Consider the following 20,399-nt stretch of genomic DNA (forward strand, 5'->3'; position numbering starts at 1 on the left):
AAAGCCACACAAGAAGGGTTGCATAGTTCCTGACCCCACTCAGCCAAGACAGCAAGAGCTAGCAAAACCACGGAGCCGGGCCCTCCCTGGTGGCGCAAAGGGTTAAGCACTGCACTATGAAGCAATCCACAGCCTCTGCAGCACGAGTTTGATCCCCGGCTGGCCAGGGAGCAACCCACATGGCGCGGCAGACCTCTCCTGTCTTGCCTGCTGCTCCCATCAGCGGTGTATTTCAGTCAGTCTGCCTGTTCTGTTCCCCACTCTGTCTCTGGTGAATCCTCTCAGTCCCTGCATCTCTGGCCTATACGAGGCTCTTGTATGCATAAATAAATAAATCTTAAAAAAAAAATTTGAAAAAAAAGGAAAAAAAATCCAGGGAGCGAGGAGCAGGTGCATGGCCGCCAGGGTACAGGAGAGGGAGAACTGGCAGGACTGCTTCGGGTCGTTTCCTGTTGAGGTGACAGAACACTGTGGAATCACTGGCAGTTGAGACGGTTGCTGAGTAAATTACATCTAAGGGCCTCCCTGGTGGCGCAGGGCTTAGAGTCTTGGCGTTGCCGGGCTACTGCCAGCCACCGCAGCACGAGTCTGACCCCCGGCCAGGGAGATCCCCCCATGGCGCAGCAGACCTCTCCTGTCTCGCCCGCTGCTCCCCTCAGCAGTGTGTTTAGTAGATCCACCTGTTCTGCTCCCCACTCTGTCTCTGGAGGGTCCTCTTACCCCTCATACCTCTGGCCTGGGCCCCAATTCTTGCATGCATAAATGAATTAAAAAATTAGATGTCGGGGGGAAAAATTACTCTAAAAAACTGTCAAGAAACTCAGTATTTTACACCAACGCACTTTCTGAAACAAAAATGCAGGATAAATTATTTTTTTAAAATCTCTTAACAGTACCCACAAGCTGAGAGGAGAATAAAGAACTATTTGAGAGAAAACAGAAACCATTCCAAGCAAAGCACATAAGCCCCTCTACTCTAAGGCCAGGCGCAGAAGTTGGGGTGGAGAGGCAGCCTGACAAAAGTGTCTCCTTGTCATGCTAAGACCCAAGGACTCCACCCTCAAAGTAAAGACAAACGAGCAGCAGCGAACTGCCACCCCTTTCCTGACGCCAAGCAAGGCTAGCCCAGCAGGGAGGAGCATGGAGAACAGCAACCATCCCTGAGATGCCAGGACAAAGCCTCCGTCCCCGTGGGCAGCAGGGCCTGCCACCTGGCTGGCCGGGACCACAGGTTTATGAGTTCAGTCGACCGAGGGACCAGAGCAAGAATATCACCACAGGCTCTGGGAAGAGGCAAAGCAATCCCCTCTAGGGGAATGAACATTCAGCCGGTGCTTTAGACAATACCAACAAGTAGTTTTTCAAGGAAAATGGACCATACATAGTAAAAAATAACCAAGTCCACAAGGAAACACTGCATTGTAATTGAAAAAAAAAAAAGAAAAGCAAAAATAGAGTTGAAGAGGGCCTCCCCGGTGGCGCAGCGGTTGAGCGCTGGGTTGCGAAGCTGCCCGCGGCCTCTGCGGCGCCGGTTCGATCCCCGGCTGCTCCCCGGCCACCGGAGGAGGGTCCCACATGGCGCGCAGACCTCTCCTGCCGCCCGCTGCTCCCCTCAGCAGTGTACTTCGGTCCTTCTGCCTGCTCTGCTCCCCGCTCTGGCTCTGGTGAATTCTCTCACCCTCCCGCGCTTCTGACTGTACCCAGTGCATGTATAAACAAAAACAAACAAACAAATAAATAAATAAATAAAACATGCCTCTAAAAAAAAAAAAAAAAAAAAAAAAAAAAAAAAAAAAAGAGTTGAAGAGATGAATTAAAATCAGAAAACAGTCTAAAAATTACCCAAAATAGGGCCTCCCCGGTGGCGCAGCGGTTGAGCGCTGGGTTGCGAAGCTGCCCGCGGCCTCTGCGGCGCCAGTTCAATCCCCGGCTGCTCCCCAGCCACCAAAGGAGGGTCCCACATGGCACGCAGACCTCTCCTGCTGCCCGCTGCTCCCCTCAGCAGTGTGCTTCGATCCTTCTGCCTGCTCTGCTCCCCACTCTGGTGAATTCTCTCACCCTCCCGCACTTCTGACTGTACCCAGTGCTTGTATGTATAAACAAACAAATAAATAAATAATAAAGCTTAAAAAAAAAAAAAAAAAAATTACCCAAAATATAAGAGAAAAAAGGATGGACGAAGGGCTTGGGAGACGTGGAGTCTAACATACATTAAATAAGAACTTCCAAGGGAGAATACAACAAAAATAGAATTGAAGAGATACTAAGAATATTCCAGAAAAGATGAAAGATGCCAGTCCACTGGTTTAAGACAAGCTGAAGTCCCTGTGAGGAGCCCAAACATATGTGAATGGAGCATCCTTACTACCTGCCAAACGCCCACAGCCATGACTGCGGGACTGCAGGCGCTTGCCCGACGACAGGCAGAGCGCCCGGAGAGCCAGCTGGGGCAGCTTACCTTATCAATGTAGAAGTCCACCTCAGAGGCGGACTGAAACTCGCCATCGAGGGCGGAGATACCGCTGGTCCACACCAGGTTCTTCATTTTGTGCTTGAAGACAAGAAGCTGGATGCGGAACTCCTGCTCGGTGAGGTCCAGGAAGCCGGCCAGCTTGGCCACGGGCATGGTGGTGTACAGCTTGAGGAAGCTGCGGATGGTTGAGAGCTGGGCCTGCTGCTGCACCTCATCGGAAAACACCTTCAGCTGCTGCAAGAAGGGCTCCTTGTGGTAGTTGGGGTGCACGTTGTCGTAGTTGGGCACCACGGGTGACAGGAACTTGGGGCAGGAGTAGCTGAAAAGCTCCTCGTAGACCTGCGGGTCCCCCTTCTGCATGCGCAGCATCTTGTCCCCGTACTTCTCGCGCAGCTGCAGGTGGATGCTCTCGTCGATGCGCATGGGGTACATGGTGAGCGCGATGGCCAGCAGCGCGTGCATCTGCTCGTTCTGCTTGTTAATCTGGGGCCAGGAGATGGCAGAGGTTCAGAACTGCACTTCCTGAGGTCCTCACGACAAGCCCCTTTGTCTCGCACCGTCAACCTCCCCAGTCCTCCCGCCACTCAACTTCTGGCCCAATTCCAGATCCTCCTCAGCTGCCCTCTGCATCCTCCACTGCCCCACACAGGTCACTCCTCCAGTTACCCAGAAACCTCTGGTGGTACCTCAGTGCCTACAAAGACCCAAAACTCTATCTGGGTAATAAGGCTATACTCCTAGAATCTTAACACCCGATTCAACTTCTGTCCTGCCCTCAGGTCAAAATGGTTTACTGTGCTGATTTCTGGTCTCAACACCTTGCTCTGCCTAGAAAGTTCCACCCCACGCTAGGCTTCTTGAACTCACCTTCCCAGATGGCAAACTGTTTGTGGACAGTAACCACATGTAATTCATTTAACACCTACAATCCAGTGGCCATTTAGCAAACTGTTGCCAAACAAACCAATGCAGGTACTATTGAGGAATTAAAGGAAACAGAAGAGACTGTCCCCGTTATCAAGGTGCTATCCTCTGAAGTAACAGGCACCCCAACAGACTCTTAAGAGCAGGCTAGCCAGGGGGAAATCATCGTGTTGAAAAACATATAAAATAGCAAAACTATATTTGGGATTTACCAAAAACTTCTGGCACAGGTGCCAAGGAGTCTTCTGGGCAGAGGCCCCTTACCATCTCATACTTGTACGTGGTCCTCTGGAACATACTCTTGGTCCTCTGGATGTAGAGGAGGATGTTGGCAAAGACGCGGATGGCATCCTGGTAGCGACGCATCATCAGATACGCAAAACCAACATAATAGTATGTGGTGACCTGGCACTCGGGCACGCGAGAATACATGCTCTGTGGGAGGGAGTGGAAGACACACTCATTCATCCCAGAGAGGAGAGGAAAGTCATGGAGCTTACAGCTAGCTGAGATGGAAGCACTGGGCGCTCCCACCCAGAGGAAGCCAAGCGCAGCCACGTGGCCCGAGGCCTCCATTTCTAACCTATGATAGAAAGGAACCAGACCAGGCAACCCTGAATCTCTATCAGCTTTAAAACCGTCTACACCTCAGTTTTTCTCCCTTGCTTTCTACTCCTTGGTTTTTCAAATATGCCCGAAAAAGGAACAGAAAAATAAGAGAAACACATCAAACAAAAAGGTACCTATTTTTCAATAGCTAGGAAAAAACTACCACAGCTAACTGTAACAGTACCTGTATCATCTCAGAACTGAGCCTTATCCAGTCTTTCTGATTAGCGAAAGCTGAATAGTAAAAATCCGCCATTAGCATTCTGTTCTGCAAACAGAACCAAAGACGGCACAGCAGTTTAAATGCAAACGGCAAAGAGAAACAACCTTGTCCAGGTTAAGATTGTCCCTGTAATGGTTCCCCAGTTCTCATCTCCCTTCTCTTCTCCCTACAATCTGCCCTAACAAACTTCTCCCCAAGCAGCCGGCCTCCAGGCATAGGAGGAGGGGCCGGGCAAACAGGAACTTACCTTCTTGTTCAGTTCAATATTCTCCAGCACCTTGACGGCCTGGTAGTAGTCCCCCAGCAGCGAGTGCAGGCGCAGAAGTCCCACCAGGCTGAAGTAGCCCAGCATCTTGTAGAGGGAGTGCCTCCCATACTCCCCGGCCACGCTCTCGGGGTCTCCTGAGAGAGACAGAAACAGCCAGTGCTGCAGCAGGGGCAGGAGAACACAGACAAGCTTGACCTGTGAACGTCACTGTGAACTGTTTGCCGCCAGGCCGTACAACCTTCTGCAACAGGGAGCAGGTCTGCCTTAAAGAAATACCAAAACCAGCATGCCTGACCTGAGGCTAACCCTAAACCTACCAACAGCTGCGAGGAGATGGTAGTCCACTGTGGGGAAGGGTCCCGACACACCTGAGATTACGTGAGAGCCCCTCTTTTCACTAGGTCCCGCGAGGTCAAGGCTACTGTCCTACTAGCACTAAGCAGCTCTCTGCCTCTCCCGCCGAGCTGACACTGGCACTGGTGATGCAGAGACAGCGCTGGGTGAAACGACCACAACTTGGTCATAAGTCAGGCAACAAACTCTCCTGGCAGTCACTGAGCCCTTCACCGGCACTACAGTTAAAAAAACCCCATTTTTTCCATAAAACACCACTTTTATGTGAAAGAACATTTAACACACAACCATATACTTTGACTTGGGTATACAGCAGACTTTCTCTCAAACGTGAATGAGCGAGTCTGTTACACTTCAATGAAAACAATGTTTGCTGCCATCAAAATATTGGAGCTTTGAAGCCACAATCAGCAATTTTATAAAACTTTTACTTGACACTACAAGCCCAACAGTCTCTAATAAAGACTGAAGTGATGATGTCCGAGGTTAAATAACAAAAGTGGTTTTTAAAAATTATAAGAAAACATGTCAACATTTGGAAAATCTTTGGAAGTCAAGGAACCAGTACTTTTTGCAAACATGCTTGGGTAAAAGATCCACTGAAGATGCAGGACAGACTAACAACCCTGAGTAAAAATTCACTGATTGGATTTCAGATTCCTCACTGCAACCAACCTGGAGGAAAGCACCACCTGGAGGCAGCTGAGATACTCTTCCCTTCCCCAACTAAAGTCTGCGAGGCCAGACTCCCCTCAGTCTTCAACCTGAACAGTGTATTACAACAGGTTGGCTGTGGAAGCAGAAATGAGAATTCAACTCTTCGCTGAAGTCAGACATGAAAGATCTGTAAACACGCCACTCTTCTAACTGAAAAACATTTCTTACAAAGAGCAACTTTATGATTCTCAATCTTTTAAGAATATAAAGTGACCCTGACACCAAAAAGTTTGATCTCTTACTGAACAGAAGTCCTGGAGATGTAGAAATGTTGACAAAGTCACACCTCAGGAAGCACTGGTGCAGCCTGCCGGCCAACAGACTTCCCGAGCTCAGCAGCCCCTCAGCTCAGCACTCAGGCTACGGCTCACACCCAACACCACGGAGCAGCTGCAGCCGGGCATCTCCTAGGAGGTGGCACCTCCCCGCGCTCACGGCCCACAGTCTCCACTGAGGTGGGCCGGAGGGCCCGCGGCACTCACCTCCGCTGGTGTACACCTCCAACTGCCGGTTGATGTTGGACTTGTCCACCAGGGAATGAAGGACATTGAGGACACTGTGAACGTTCCAGATTTTGGATTGGAACGAAGAAAGTCAATCTCCTCCTCTGACTTCTTTGCAGTCTTACAGCGATACTGACTAAACGACTGAAACTGGAGAGGAAAAGGGCAAGATGGAGCATTGGCCCAGAACCCAGAGTGACAGCCGCGCGCACAAGGCTGAAGGTGGGCGGTGTCCAGAACTCCGGGCCGGGGAAAGGCAAGGGTTTGACTGCTCTATCTACAGATGCCAAGCCCCCTATACATTATTATTATTTTTTTTTGTAGGACCCTCGCCAGTGGCCGGGGATCGAACTGGAGCTGCAGAGGCTGCACGCAGCCTCGCAACCTAGCACTCAACCACTGCGCCACCAGGGGAGGCCTTTGTACATTATTTTTAATTTCAAGAAGCTATCTTAGGGCCTCCCCTGGTGGCGCAGGCGGTTAAGCAGCAAGCTGTGAAGCTGTCCGCAGCCTCTGTAGCACCAGTTCTATCCTGGCCGGCTGGCTGGCGAGGGTCCCACATAGCACAGCAGACCTCTCCTATCTCGCCCTCTGCTCTCCTCAGCAGTGCATTTCGTCTGCCTGTTCTGTTCCTCACTCTGACTCTGAGTGAATCCTCTCGCACCCTCCCCCCACCTCTAGCCTGTACCCCAGTTCTTACATGCATAAAGAAATCTTAAAAAAAAAAAAAAATCAAGACACAACATGATTAATTTGCTCAAGGTCCAGGGTTAGTGACTAACAAAACTCGAGCTTCTCCCTCACTACTCTAATGGACACATGGCTCTGTTCTTCATGGACCTTCAGCAACAGTGCTCTCGAGAAAGTAATATTTCTGTTTTGACAATGTTCTACTTTATTCCAATCTAGTAGATATCAAGTAACTACTCCCTCAACTGAGAGATACAACATTTCTGTTTCACAGGTGAGGAAAGTGAGGTCTGAAGAGCTTCAGCAACAAGTGACTGTTATGAGCACACCGGGGTAGCCCCCAATTCTCCCTACACCAAAGCCTGTGGATGAAGCCTGTGGTATTTTCCTGCCAGGTCACCTCTCGCCGTTAGGTAAGAACTTGGTAAAGTCCTGAGTTCAACTAACCTGACTTCCAAGTTCCCTTCTGGAGATCTCAGACATCACTGACTCCAGAAAACCACAACAGGGGAAATCACTGCCATGGAATACTTTGCATGACAATGGGGACATTTTTTATACCAGGTGTCTTGTTAACAACAAAAAATGGTTAACACCTGCTCCTTGCTTGGACCAATCATTTCAAATCATGGCACAGTTGATCAAATACCTGGTAGATGAACTCATCAATTATATCCCAGAGCCACTGGTTGGGCAGTTCCAGGGGAGCAGGGCCATCGGCATCTGCAGGGACCACAGTAGTCAGTCTCAAGGCAACGATAGTGCTCATCAGTAAGGCTACAGAGGCATTTTATAATCTCTCCCTTCAAAGGACTAAATCATAAGACCACCCCTCTTCCCACCTGCACACTGAAATTCTGCTACAAAGGCTGAAGGTCAAGCCTCGGCCTCCTCATAACCTCACTCCCGGGCCAAACCTCAGACTCACTAAGAATGTAGTTGAAGAGATTGCAGTAGTTGTAATAGGATTCAAACCTCTGCTCCAAGGAGGGTCCCCCCTATAGAGAGAACAGAGACATCAGAACACGGATATTTTCTTAAATGTGCTTTACTCATGGCCTACCATGAAGCCTGAAAACAGGCGCAAATAAAATTGCCCTCTCCCCATTATGCAAAGAATACTCGAGTGAGTGGGAAGACAGTAAGTGCCATGGAAGGTCAAAGGGGCCCTATATACAGAACAAGGGCCAGATTTCATGGCGGCAACCTTAGCCACACACAGAAAGGCATCTGGAAAAGCACTAGAGAAGGGAAAGTGTTTCAGGAAAACCAGTACTAATTAATCATGGTGCCTGAAGGCTGGGGAGTAAGAGCAAACGAGGCTGCGCTGGCTACAATCAGCCAGGAATGTGGAGGTCTTTCAGTGTCAGACAAGGATCTAGGTCAATGGGCCAGCAAATCCACACCACCTGGGGGTTCTGATACCATGACCCTAAGAAGCCATTTATACAGCTGCCTGGATTCTTAGCCTACCCCCACAGTATCAATGAGGGGAAGTAGGATGGCAGCATCTTTACTTGTCATTACATAAGGGAGCCAGAACTCTCACTGGGACGCCAGGACATAGCCCCTGTGAGACTGTGGCATCAGGAACTCCTATAGCTACCACCACGATGGCAGCTCTGTGCCAAGGCAGGCATCAGTTCAAGTAGTCCTTAGAGGGAAGAGAGGTGAGGTATGCATGTACGCATGTACGCATGCACATATGCGCACCCGTACACTCTAACAACATGTCAACAACCGGGCACCAGATTATAGCAGTGAATAAGAAAAAGCCTATGCCAAATTAAAAATACAGTATCAGCTAGTGTTTTCTGCTCCGAAGTGCCACTAAAAATGGCCAGGAGTTTGGGAGAGGGAATGCTATAAGAAATGAGACTGGGAGCCAGAAGCCAGATTAAGCAGGACCTTTACTAAGACCTGGGATTTTATTCTAAACATGACGGGATGCTCTGGTAGGATTGTGAGGGAGAGATCTGATGAGACTCTGCTTTGAAAGGGTTGAGAATAAGTTTAATTGGGCAAGAGTGGACACTGACACCAGGTGAATGGCCATATAGTTTAGGCAAGAGAAGATAATGACCTGAAATAGGGCAGCAGCAATGGTGGTGACAGGAAGTAACTGATTTCAAATAATATGTTGAAGATAGAGCTGAATATGGTTTGCTACAAGGCAGATGTCAAGTGAGAGCAAAGTCAAGAATGCCAAGGTTTTCAGTCTAGCTGAACGAATAGTGGCTCCATTTATTGAGATGATACACCCAGGAGGAAGAGGTTCAGAGGGAAAATAAGAACGCGTTTGGGGCATGCTGAACTTGAGAGGACAACATGACAGTCAAGTAGAGATGCTGGCAGGTAGCTGGATATACAAGTCTAGAGCTAGAGACAGGCTAAAGATAGAAAGGTTTATGTCATTGGTTATGTAAAGAATACAGACGGTGTTTTTAAGAGACCTGGGGTACTCTGGGCCTCCCTGATGGCGCAAGGGGTTAAGACACAATCTACGAAGCAATCCGCAGACTCTGCAGCACGAGTTTGATCCCCGGCCGGCCAGGGAGCAACCCACATGGCGCAGCAGACCTCTCCTGACCCACCCGCTGCATTTCAGTCGATCTGCCTGTTCTGTTCCCCACTCTGTCTCTGGTGAATCCTCTCACCGCCCCCCCCCCCCGCCACCTCTGGCCTATACCCCAGTTCTTGTGTGCATAAATAAATCTTAAAAAAAAAAAAAGAGACATGGGGTTCTAAACTTTAGAAATCAAGAAAAGAAGATTAGAACAAGTGCCCAGAGTCAGGAGAATGTGGTAGAAAGGACGCTGGTGTCACAATAAGACACGCCTGGTCTCAAGGATTTGTGCCACTTCCTAGCTGCATGAATTTGAGAAGCAGCAACCTCTTTGTACCTCTGTGCCATCTGTGCAGGGATGATGTGAGGATCAGAGACATGTACATGTGTGGAAGGGTCAAGCATTGCACCTGGCACAGAGACAGCTTCATGTAGGTCTAGAGGGCAAGAGGCCCAGTGACAATGCAGAGGCAGAAGGCACTGGAGAACAATAAAGATGGCAGCCGGCAGCCCAGAGCATGTGACGGGTGCTCAGTCAAGAACTGCGGGATGGAGAAATAAGAAAGGGACAGGCTCTGCAGCGTTATAGTTTGTCTCAGACAGATGCTCAATGCTCTGCACTCAGCCATTCCCCCCATCGCCTCTTAGGAGAATGCTGGGAAACCTGCAGCTCCCTCTGAAAACACTGAAGCAACATGAGCTAATGACTGTGACCCGGGACAACAAGCAGCAGTTTAAAACCTGCCAGCAACATTTAGACACTCACACTGACTTTGGCATATATGTGCCTGTAGTACAATTCTTTGTACAATATCAGGAAAACAGCATCTGAAAAAGAAGGCAGAGGGAGAAGGGTCCTTTAGTAATCCACAAAACTAGATCTTCTGCCAGTCTTGGTCCTTTGGGGAAATAAAGGAATAAACACTTTAAAGACTAAACAACATTTAAACTCTAAGATTTATACCCCAAGGACACAGGCATCGAGAAAATTTATTACTTTTTATTTTACTCATTCAACCTCTTATCTCATATCCAGACTTGTTTCCCTTCAACTAGACTTTTGCCATCTGGTTGCTTAAATACACCAGCACCTAAGTAAACAGCAATAGCGCCACGAAGGCACTGACACTATCGAAACTGCAAATACATGGATAATCCTTGACTTAGAAATCCTACTTTAAGCAACTTATCCTACTACTATTATACAACCGCTGGAAAGAACAAAGGGAAAAATCATGCTGGCAGCAGGAGAATTACACAGCCCGTCTGAAACCACCGTCCTTAGGAAGCCCTGCCAGAGAAGGTGGTCCCCAGCTGGTAACTGGGAACCTAGATAAGCTTCTCTGGTACTTCCGGTGTCACAATTCCTAGTGTGAGAACAAAGCATACTCCATGCAACCCCATGAAACCCCATGGCTTCCTCTGGACTTCATCCTTGTCCACCTTTTCCCTGTGATGATTTTGCTCTGTAGCCTTTTGCTGGGCACCCTCATAGCTGTGGCAGAACTATACGCTGAGTCCTGTGAGTTCTCTTAGCAAATCACCAAGCCTGGGAGGTAGTTTTGGGAATCCGGGGCATGCAGAATACTTTCTAAAAGCTAACTTGTTAAAAAGAGGACTAAAAATATTTTATTCTATGAAAAAAGAAATTACTCCTTTTTGTTTAACATGCACAGAGTATCACAGAAAGGATAAACCAGAAATGTTAATACTAGATGTTTCCAGAGAAGAAGTAAAATTGAAGGCGTGGGGATAGGAGTGAAGGGGATTTTACCAAATCTTTTATACTAACATTCTGTGAAACCCTACCTGTCTGTCTCTGTCTCTCTATCTCTCTCTCTCTCACACACACACACAGAGAAGACAGTTACTGCTCTTAGTATACACGACATTACACCTTCAGAGGCAAAATATTTAACAGAGCATAAAGTCTGAACACAGAAAATAATCTGACAGTGAGTTCTAAAACCATAATGATGATAAAAGTAGAAACTAAAAAAAAAATGTTAGCTATATCAAGTCTGGTACACTGAAAAATACACAACTCTGCTGAAAGAAATCAAGGGTGCAAAGAGGAATGGGAAAGAACGGTCTTTTCCGTCTTGTGCCAGACGGATCTCCACACACACAAGCCTGAGGCAGATCCTCCTCCTTCACACCACATGTAAGAAACCATCAGAAGATTTGACAGTAGGAAGAGGCCAGACATCCCATTTCAGAGTGGTTGTAGTGACCCCCAACACTGCACAGAGAAATGGAAACAAAATAAGACAAAGATCTTAGACTCAACTTTTACCATACGTGATAGAGCTGTCCCCTCTTCATATTTTATTCAGCCTTAATCAGCAAGTTATTCAGAAAATGAAACGATGAGCACAACAGACACAGACCATCCTGAGCTTCTGAACAGCCCCCAGTCATAGGATCCCCTCCAGCGCACGGAACAGAGTTTCACACCTACCATTGCCAACCTGTGGAGCAATAGCTTCAGCCTCAGGCCAAGGTGTATTCTTGAAAAATCTTTCGGTCAGTTTAGTCCAGCTGAAAACCAAGCAGAAAAATTTGAGAATTTTAAAACAGGAAAGACCTGAGAGCAGCGCTCACATTTCACAGGTAAGGACTCAAGCTCATACAGGACAAAATGTCCCCAAAACAGAATCGGAGCCAGGGCCCTCCATGGCCACAACTTTTCTCAACCCAACTTCTACAGCTGACACAACTTTTGTTCTTTAACTTATGCACCATATTCATTTGATGCTTTTATATATTGTAAAATGATCACCACATTAAATGTCATTACAACCATCACCATTCCTAATTACCAAAAATATTTTTTCTGGATGCAAATCAGAGAGCCTGTCTTAACACAGTGATGGGTATCATAGGTACCCACTAAGCTCTTCAAGATCATCTCCTGCCTGAATGCCATGAACTTTAGCTATATTTAAAATACGGAATTTAAATAAAATATGGGATTTAGAAGACATGGTATGGAAAAATAAGTTAAAATCTCATTAAAAATTTAAAGTTACACAAAGTATTTTAGATACAGTGAATAAAATTAATTCTCTATAAATCAATTTCTCTTATTTCCACATAGAGATGAAAACACTTGGTTACATAAAACTAGCATTATATTTCTGGTGGACAGCGCTGGCCTATATGCTTCTAACCAAAAGACTTCAGGGATGAAGAAAATACAGTTCAAGGAATTAACTCTTACTCACTGACCCAATAAACCTTTAATTATTGCTTTGTCCACCCATACCTCTATTTCCTTGGTGAAGACTTTCCTGACTACCCCAACCACAACTGACCTCTCATCCAATGTCCATTATCCTAGAACCACCCCTCAGAACCTTAAAGCTTGTTATGCATTGAGAAGTTGTATGGTTTAGGGGCCTCCCTGATGGCACAAGGGGCTAAGCACCGCACTATGTCCACAGCCTCTGCAGCACAAGTTCAATCCCTGGCCAGCCAAGGAGCAACCCGCAAGGCGCAGCAGACCTCTCCTGACTCACCCGCTGCTCCTCTCAGCAGTGTACTTCGGTCAATCTGCCTGTTCTGTTCCCCACTCTGTCTCTGGTGAATCCTCTCACCCCCCGCATCTCTGGCCTGTACCCCAGCTCTTGTATGCACAAATAAATGTGTTTTTTTTTTTAAGATTTATTTTTATACAAGAGCTGGGGTACAGGCCAGAGGCGCAGGAGGGTGAGAGTATTCACCAGAGACAGAGCAGGGAGCAAAACAGGCAGACAACAGAAATACACTGCTGAGGGGAGCAGTGGGCGCGACAGGAGAGGTCTGCTGCGTCGTGTGGGATTCTCTCCAGCCGGCGGGGATCAAACTGGCACTGCAGAGGCTGCAGACAGCCTCGCAGCGCGGCACTCAACCCACTGCGCCACCCGGGAGGCCCAAATAGATCTTTAAAAAAAAAAAAAAAAAAAAAGTTGCATGGTTCATTTTAGAAATTAGGCTCTTCTATCAGATTATGCTGGTTCAAAACTTAGCATACCCACTTCACTAACGATGTGACCTATCCTTCTTACGCTTTGTTTCTTTACACATAAATGAGAAAAACAATAGTAATTACTTTACTTTACTATGTAGGGTAAATAAGTAAACAGGAAAAAACCTCTGAACACTGCCTGATCTATACGGGCCATATACATTGATGTTATTATAGTTATTGACAGCAATGTTATCATTTTGGGTCTTGTACAAGTTTTGGGGAAAGTCCAGTACATTAACTTATCTCTAGCCCAAAGTAGTCACAGAAACCCTATGGGCAATCTCTTAACGAAAAGAAAATGATTAAACATCACCGCTTTTTGTGTCACTAAACCACTCCCCTCCCCTCCCTGGAAAGGGTCATTTCAGTCAAGGGCCAGTACCTGTTTTCATAGATGTCCTGGATCTCATATACCTTCTGGTCAATGACATCACTAGAGACCCGGCTGGCCTGTAGCTCATACACCTTCTGGTCAATCAAGTCTGAGACAGTTTTGTGGAAGTACTGGATGAAGTTTTTGATCACTTCAGGGATCACCTGGTAGGTCTGCTGTTCATACTGACGTTCATAAGCAAGATCCTGTTTTGGATCTCCTAGAAGAAGGTATAATAAATATGTTCCACAGTGTTTTCAAACCCGCAACATAACACAACAAAAAAAGACAAGAGTATCCCCCATCGTGAACTCGAATCTATAAAATCAGGTATAATTCCCTTTTAAACATCCAGAGATATAATCCTCTCCCAATCATTCCCAATCTCATCAGCTGGTTTCTTCAGAACATTTACCACTATATGAAAAAAACCTAAAGTGTAGGAAGGCAAGAGCCTTGTCTGCCCTGTACCCAGGTGTTTCTTTAGGGCCTAAAACAGTTACCTGCGTGTTGGAAAAGGGGGGATAGCTATGGAAAGGGGGAGGAAGTAGTAGCTACTTAATATTTTTGAATAAATGACTCATTTTCTACCTGTATAGCTTGGTGCGATTATCAAACTGTACTCAGTTTTCTCCTCTTTAAAATGGAAACAACATTAATTTATATGCTTTAGAAAAGTTTTCTAAGGACTAAATGAAATACTTCATACAAAGTACCCAGAGCAACACATGGCACTAAGCCTATGTAAACTCAAGGTTAACATTGCAGAAAACCTCAAAAACTTTCCCAAAAGATTTCAGTGGGGCTTGGTTTGACTCCCTTTAATTTTCCCTAAGATTTTCTTCTTCAGCCAACAGTTGGATCAAGGAAACCACAGCCAAGATAGTCATCCTTCCCTTCTGAAACTCTCAGGCCGGCCAGGAAAAAGGTCTGTTTTATTAGGCTCGACACCTCCCTTCAGCTGGGAGCTAGTAGCTGCCTCCAAATCTAAGCCATCAAGAAGCAGTTTCTAACAGGTGCCCCTCAGAGCTGTTCCAAGACACTCATAAAGGTCCCAGTCCCCGGCTGCCAGACAAACCCATGTTCTCACCTGTGTGCATATCATAGTCGCTTGGGTAAGCATAGGGGTCATAAGCAGCCTAGTAAAGAGAGACAGACAAACAGGTACAGTAATCAATTCGTGAATCCCAAACGCTCTTTCTCCGGTCTGTGTGCCCAGCAGGGGACTCCAGAGGCAAAGGGGGGCGACAGCCCCTGTTATAGGGCAGCCGGTCCCAGCCACCTTCCCTTTGGTGGTGATGGGATTTGGAGTTTCCAGTGTCTGGCTTTGGTCTGGAGTGGGGGTGGAGTCCACAAAGCCTGTATGGAATTAGCTTTAAGACATTCTTTTCCCCCTAACATCCCTACGCTGAGGACTCGCAAGCCTGCGAGAAGGCGAGTCCCCAGGTCGTGACCACACACGGAACGGGCGCACCACGGCAGAGCCCAGGGGGGTGGGAACCCGCGGAGCCGGCCCAAAGGAGCCAGACCTGACGAGGAGCTCGGGTTCCGAAACACAGACCCCTCCGCCCCGGGTCAGGGGAGGGAGGACGAGGGGTCCGGGGCGGGCAGAGGCCGGCGGAGGAGGAGCCGGCAGCGGTGGCCGCGGCGTGCGGGCCCCGCGGGCAGGGCAGAGCTGGCCGCGGCCCGGGGGCTCCGGGAGAGGCCCGGACACCGCCCCGCCGCGGGGCCCAGCCCCCAGCGAGGCCTGTTTCCGTCGCGGAGGCCCGAGCACGCCGAGGGCCAGCTCACCTCGGACTCGTAGTCATCGGCGGCGTAAGACATGGCCGCGGCAGCCGGGAGCACGGCCGGAGAGGGAGCAGCCCGCGCCAGCGCCTGCGCCTGCGCCGGAGGCCGGAAGTCCCGCCCCAGGGCTGGCCGGGAAACCGGAAGTCCCCGGGGATGCCGGGAATGTGCGACAACCGCGTTAGGAGGCGCCTGCATTTTTCTGGGGTGTTTGAAGGAAGGTGACGCTATAGAACGTGCGCAAATTCACAAATAAGGAATAAAGTAGTTTGGCATAAATCAGATGGACAAAGAGACACCAAAGTCAGGCCACGTGAAAAATAGCTGACAGCTTCCTAGGGCCGACTCTCCCCTGGAGGAAATTCGGGTGGGGTGGGGTCCGGTGGGGTCCGGTGGGGTCCGGTGGGGTCCGGTGGGAACTGAGTAGGGATTTCGTCTAAGAGATTTGCCTGCGGCAAGAAGCGTCTTCAGGCGTTCTGGCTTCTACTAGGTGTAGGGGTTGAGGCTTGGTCGCAGGCCGTGAGAGGGCTCTGAGAAAAGGCTTCCCGGGCTCTGGACATGCAGTTTGGAGCAAGCAAAGATGAGAGCGTCTGTGCCGTGAGGCCTAAGAGGAGGCCCAGGACTGGGTGGGGAGTGTCCCCGATCGCGCTGAAGGGTGCGTTCAAGTCCAGGGTAAGCCCTCGAGTTAGCCTTGGAGCTAGAAAGCAATCCAGCAAAAACCTGCGCGGCCTTGGTTGCACCATCTGCCCATCCCGCTCTGCCATACGTTTGCTGTGACCCAGGAGTATGTCTCTGGGCTCAGTCTGCTCACAATTTGTATTGTGACTTCATGTTCCAAGTATGCTACTTCCTACATAATTTTGGTTTGGGAATATTCCAGTCTTTATTCATCCTATAAGCTTCAGTCACCAGAAACTTGGATTTTTTTGCTTATAACCACCTAACATTTTGTTGATCTATTGAGGATTTTCTACCTTTTCCAGAAACCACTCCAAGTTAGATTATCGTAAAGATTGAGAGGACCTTCCGCACAGACTACTTTTCACTTTCCTGTTGAGTCCTCCCTTTCTCTCTAGCCATTAACTAGAGAACTGCTCCTCCTCTCTGGGCTTCATCCTGGTGGCTCTTTCTTCTCTACCCTCACTCCCTGGGCAACTTATCCAGTCCGATAAGTTTAATATCATCCTTTTACCATGGACTCACATTTTATCTCCATCCCTGAAGTGAGCACCACCGACAAAACTAGTCCAAACTGTGCTGATTTTCTGCGCCAACATGGTTGCTCCTACGGCTTTCCCCACCTTAGTTAAGGGCAGCTTCTTTCTTTCAGTTGCTCAGGTCAAAACCTTCAGGATTACCCTGCACGTGATTTCTCATACTATATAGTCAATGTATGTATGTCTTGTTGACTGTACCTTTAAAATACTTCCAGACTCTAAATTCTCACCTTTTATTAATCTTTCATAATCTTACATAATTCACCACCACACTATCAGCTTGTCCAAGTGACCATCTTATTTAGGGTTTCTTCCCCCTTTCTGCTGCCATTCTCAATGTTTGTGGAACTGCATTTGAATGGAAACAAGAGTTTGGCAGCATATTAAGTCTGCTTAGGAATACAGACTTGCAGACTATGAAAGGTCTGATCACAGGATGTTTGATTTTGCAAGGCTCACTTGTTAATGGAAAAGCAGTACATCAAAGGGAAAGGAACAGTGAGCAGAGCAAAGCTCCTGGAATAATTTTACCTGGGAGAGTTGCTAAGAGGAGTTAGCTGCTGAAAAGCTGCCTATTTCTCTTGATCTTTTTTTTGCCCGCAATGTGAGGCTGGAAATTCTCTGACTCTGAAAAGTCATTAGTTACATTTTGCCATCAACCTGGGCTCTTCAGCTGAGTTTATTTGAAGCCCCACTTCCCTGAACGGCAGGTTGATTTGTAGTTCACTCACTGTTCTGTTTGCTTCACTCTCCTGAGCACCATCTTCAGCCCCTGCCTGCCCCCTTTAGTGTAGTTTATACGGGCCCCACGAGAGCAGTAGCTCAGTCTTATAAATCAGAGCTAGATGCGGCATCAGGGATCTGTTAGAGAAGCCCGCCAGATAGAAGAAATAAGTGAAGCAGCAGGCCATGGATTAAAATGTATCAGGGACATTGAAGATTCTTCTTGCTCACAGATAAATACTCACTTCTCTTAAAACACTGGGGCCTCTCTCTGTAATCTAGCAAACAATTTTCAAATTGTTAAAAATATAATTGTCAGGTTCTGTCTTGAGTGGTGGGCACACGAGTGTACGTTTGTCAACAATCATTGCCTTTGTACACATAAAATGGGGAAATGTTACTCTATGTAATTTGTAACTCAATTATAAGATCTAAATTGTAACTACAATTAACAAGAACTACACTAGCTTCCATTATTCCACATTTGATAAAGACAAGAAATAAATTATTTCCTGCTAACTCTACCTAAAAAACAACAGCACAAGTATGATAATAAATGGCTACTGACTTTAGACCTCAAGGGGGAGGTAATAGAGAGTGGTAGGGACTGTGGCAAACCAGAACACAATGTCCCGTGGTGTTTTCTCCAGGGGAAAGTTGTTTATAGCTCCTGCCAACTGTCACCACATAGAAGAGCTGCTCCTATATCGCCATATATTCCTCTTTTATTTTTTTAAAAGATTTATTTATTTATGCATACAAGAGCTGGGGGGTACAGGCCAGAGGTGCAGGGGGGTGAGAGGATTCACCAGAGACAGAGTGGGGAACAGAACAGGCAGATCAACCAAGGTACACTGCTGAGGGGAGAAGTGGGTGAGTCAGGAGAGGTCTGCTGCACCATGTGGGCTGCTCCCTGGCCAGCCGGGGATCAAACTCGTGCTGCAGAGGCTGCGGATTGCTTCATAGTGCTGTGCTTAACCCCTAGCGCCACCAGAGAAGCCCTACATTCCTATTTTAAAGACAATCTGAAAATCAGGAAATTTATGTGAAAGCTCTAAATTTTTGAATGTTGGCAACCAATTCAAATTGCTTTAAAATACTGCGGAGACCAACAGGATGTGGGGAAAAAAGGAAAGGAAGGCCAATCTGCTAAACTTGACCTAAACCAGTAAATATCTGACCTAAAAGAATACCTTCTGGTGGGATGGCTGAGGCGGAACAAAATCACTTGACCCCAAATCACAAGGTGATTTGGGGCAGTAAAGGACTTGGAATCCAAGTTCCTGGATTCCCAGGCAAAAGCTTTACCTGCAAGGTAACATTATATATATATTTTTCTGGTCTCCCATATATTTTCTCGGTCTCCCACCAAGTACTTGATGTTTATTTGTTGACTGACCAAGTACAAATAACTTGTGTATGAGTTCTTGTACCCTTAGGTCAGATTCAAGTCAGTGTGATGCGTGGCCCCCAGCCTACAACCTAGGCTTTTATTTGTAACAATATCAACGATAGCTACCATTTTCTGAGCATTAACTATACACGATGCCAAGCTCTGAACTAGATGCTTTACTCAGATCATATCATTTCGTCTATATGATCATTATATTATGATAACCACCTAATATAAGAGCTACTATTATCTCCATTTTACAGATGAAGAAACTGAGGTTCAGAAAGGTAAAGTGACTTGCACAAAGAGATCATCCCCACATATATATAGCGCCAAAGCAGAGAATCATAATCACTGGGCTATACTACAGTCATTCATTCAAATAGTTGGTCAACTAACTACAATGTGCTGGTACTAGTTGCTGATCTGGGTATTGTTGGGGAAAACAACTTCATAGACCCCAAAACCTTTAGGCTAAGGCAAACTGGGCCCGCACTCAGCCCACATCCCATTTTTCCAAATCAAAATAACAAATGTTTGTTACAACACAGAGGGTTGGTCTATTTAATTTACACTTCAACAAAGTTAACTTAAAATTAGAAGTAACACCCACCCCTAGATGTTGAGGGATCTTGTTCAAATTAAAAGATTTCTGACAACACACCCATCTTGGTAGACTTGAAGACCTGACCCACTGGTAGGACGAAGATAATTGGGCGAAAATCATCAATGATTTTGACTGCCAGGTCAAATAAATGGTTTGGACATTAGCCTGAGCAAAATGGGCAGGCAGTCCTAGAGATGGGAAAAGAATTGTGCTTTAGGAAGCTTATTCACCTTGGATTCTACAAAGAAAGACTGGAGGGATAAAAATTATTTTGGAGGTTATTCTGTGGAAAAAGGGAGGAATGAATAAAGTTTTCAGGATACATTTAGCAGGAATGGGGTATAAATCCCAGATAGCTTTCTTCCTCAGCACTGCCTACGGAGGCGACAGCCATCAACCATTTGGTGTCATGCTGCCCTCAGACGCCCCCCAGGAAACCCAGGACCATCAAAAAGAGGACCAAGAAGTTCATCCAGCAACAGATATGTCAAAATTAAGTGTAACCGGTAGAAACCCAGAGGCACAGAAAACAGGACTGCAGAAGTTTCAAGGGCCAGATCTTGATGCCCAACATTGGTTATGGGAGCAACAAGCAAACAAAGCACATGCTGCCCAGAGGCTTCCAGAAGTTCCCAGTGCACAAGGTCAAAGAGTGCAAAGTGCTGCTGATGGGCAGCAGATCTTACTGTGCTGAGATTGCTCACAACCTCTCCTCCAAGCACCGCAAAGCCATATGGAAAGAGGAGCGCAGCTGGCCACGGGAGTCACCCATCCCAACACCAGGCTGCCCAGCGAAGAGAACCAACAGGCAGCTCTTGTGTTAATAAAATTCTGTTAATAAAATCATAAAACTACAATAAATAAATAATAATAATAATCCCCAGATGTCACTTACACTCTCTGGAGCCAAGTTTCCAACAGAATCTTCATTAAAGAAAGCAGTGTGATGGAAAGAGAGGACG

At 47.1% G+C, this 20,399-nt stretch overlaps 1 protein-coding gene and 1 pseudogene across 1 annotated transcript in view; one reads left to right on the forward strand and one right to left on the reverse strand.

Moving 5' to 3' along the window:
* EIF3L (eukaryotic translation initiation factor 3 subunit L) overlaps positions 1-15,582 on the reverse strand; it is a 17,853-nt gene extending 2,271 nt beyond the window's left edge. The window contains 12 exon segments of the mRNA XM_037513597.2: positions 2,459-2,956; positions 3,662-3,832; positions 4,477-4,631; positions 6,051-6,140; positions 6,143-6,221; positions 7,411-7,484; positions 7,690-7,759; positions 10,094-10,155; positions 11,789-11,868; positions 13,722-13,932; positions 14,803-14,851; positions 15,504-15,582. Of these exon segments, the coding sequence (XP_037369494.1) occupies positions 2,459-2,956; positions 3,662-3,832; positions 4,477-4,631; positions 6,051-6,140; positions 6,143-6,221; positions 7,411-7,484; positions 7,690-7,759; positions 10,094-10,155; positions 11,789-11,868; positions 13,722-13,932; positions 14,803-14,851; positions 15,504-15,536 (1,572 nt within the window). The 5' untranslated portion in view covers positions 15,537-15,582.
* Positions 15,583-16,055: 473 nt separating this feature from the next.
* LOC119248186 (60S ribosomal protein L32-like) lies at positions 16,056-20,275 on the forward strand (annotated as a pseudogene).
* Positions 20,276-20,399: the final 124 nt, after the last annotated feature.

Source organism: Talpa occidentalis, unplaced genomic scaffold, assembly GCF_014898055.3.
Source record: "Talpa occidentalis isolate TD23 unplaced genomic scaffold, MPIMG_talOcc4v2.1 talOcc4.16, whole genome shotgun sequence".
NCBI classification, from domain to species: domain Eukaryota; kingdom Metazoa; phylum Chordata; class Mammalia; order Eulipotyphla; family Talpidae; genus Talpa; species Talpa occidentalis.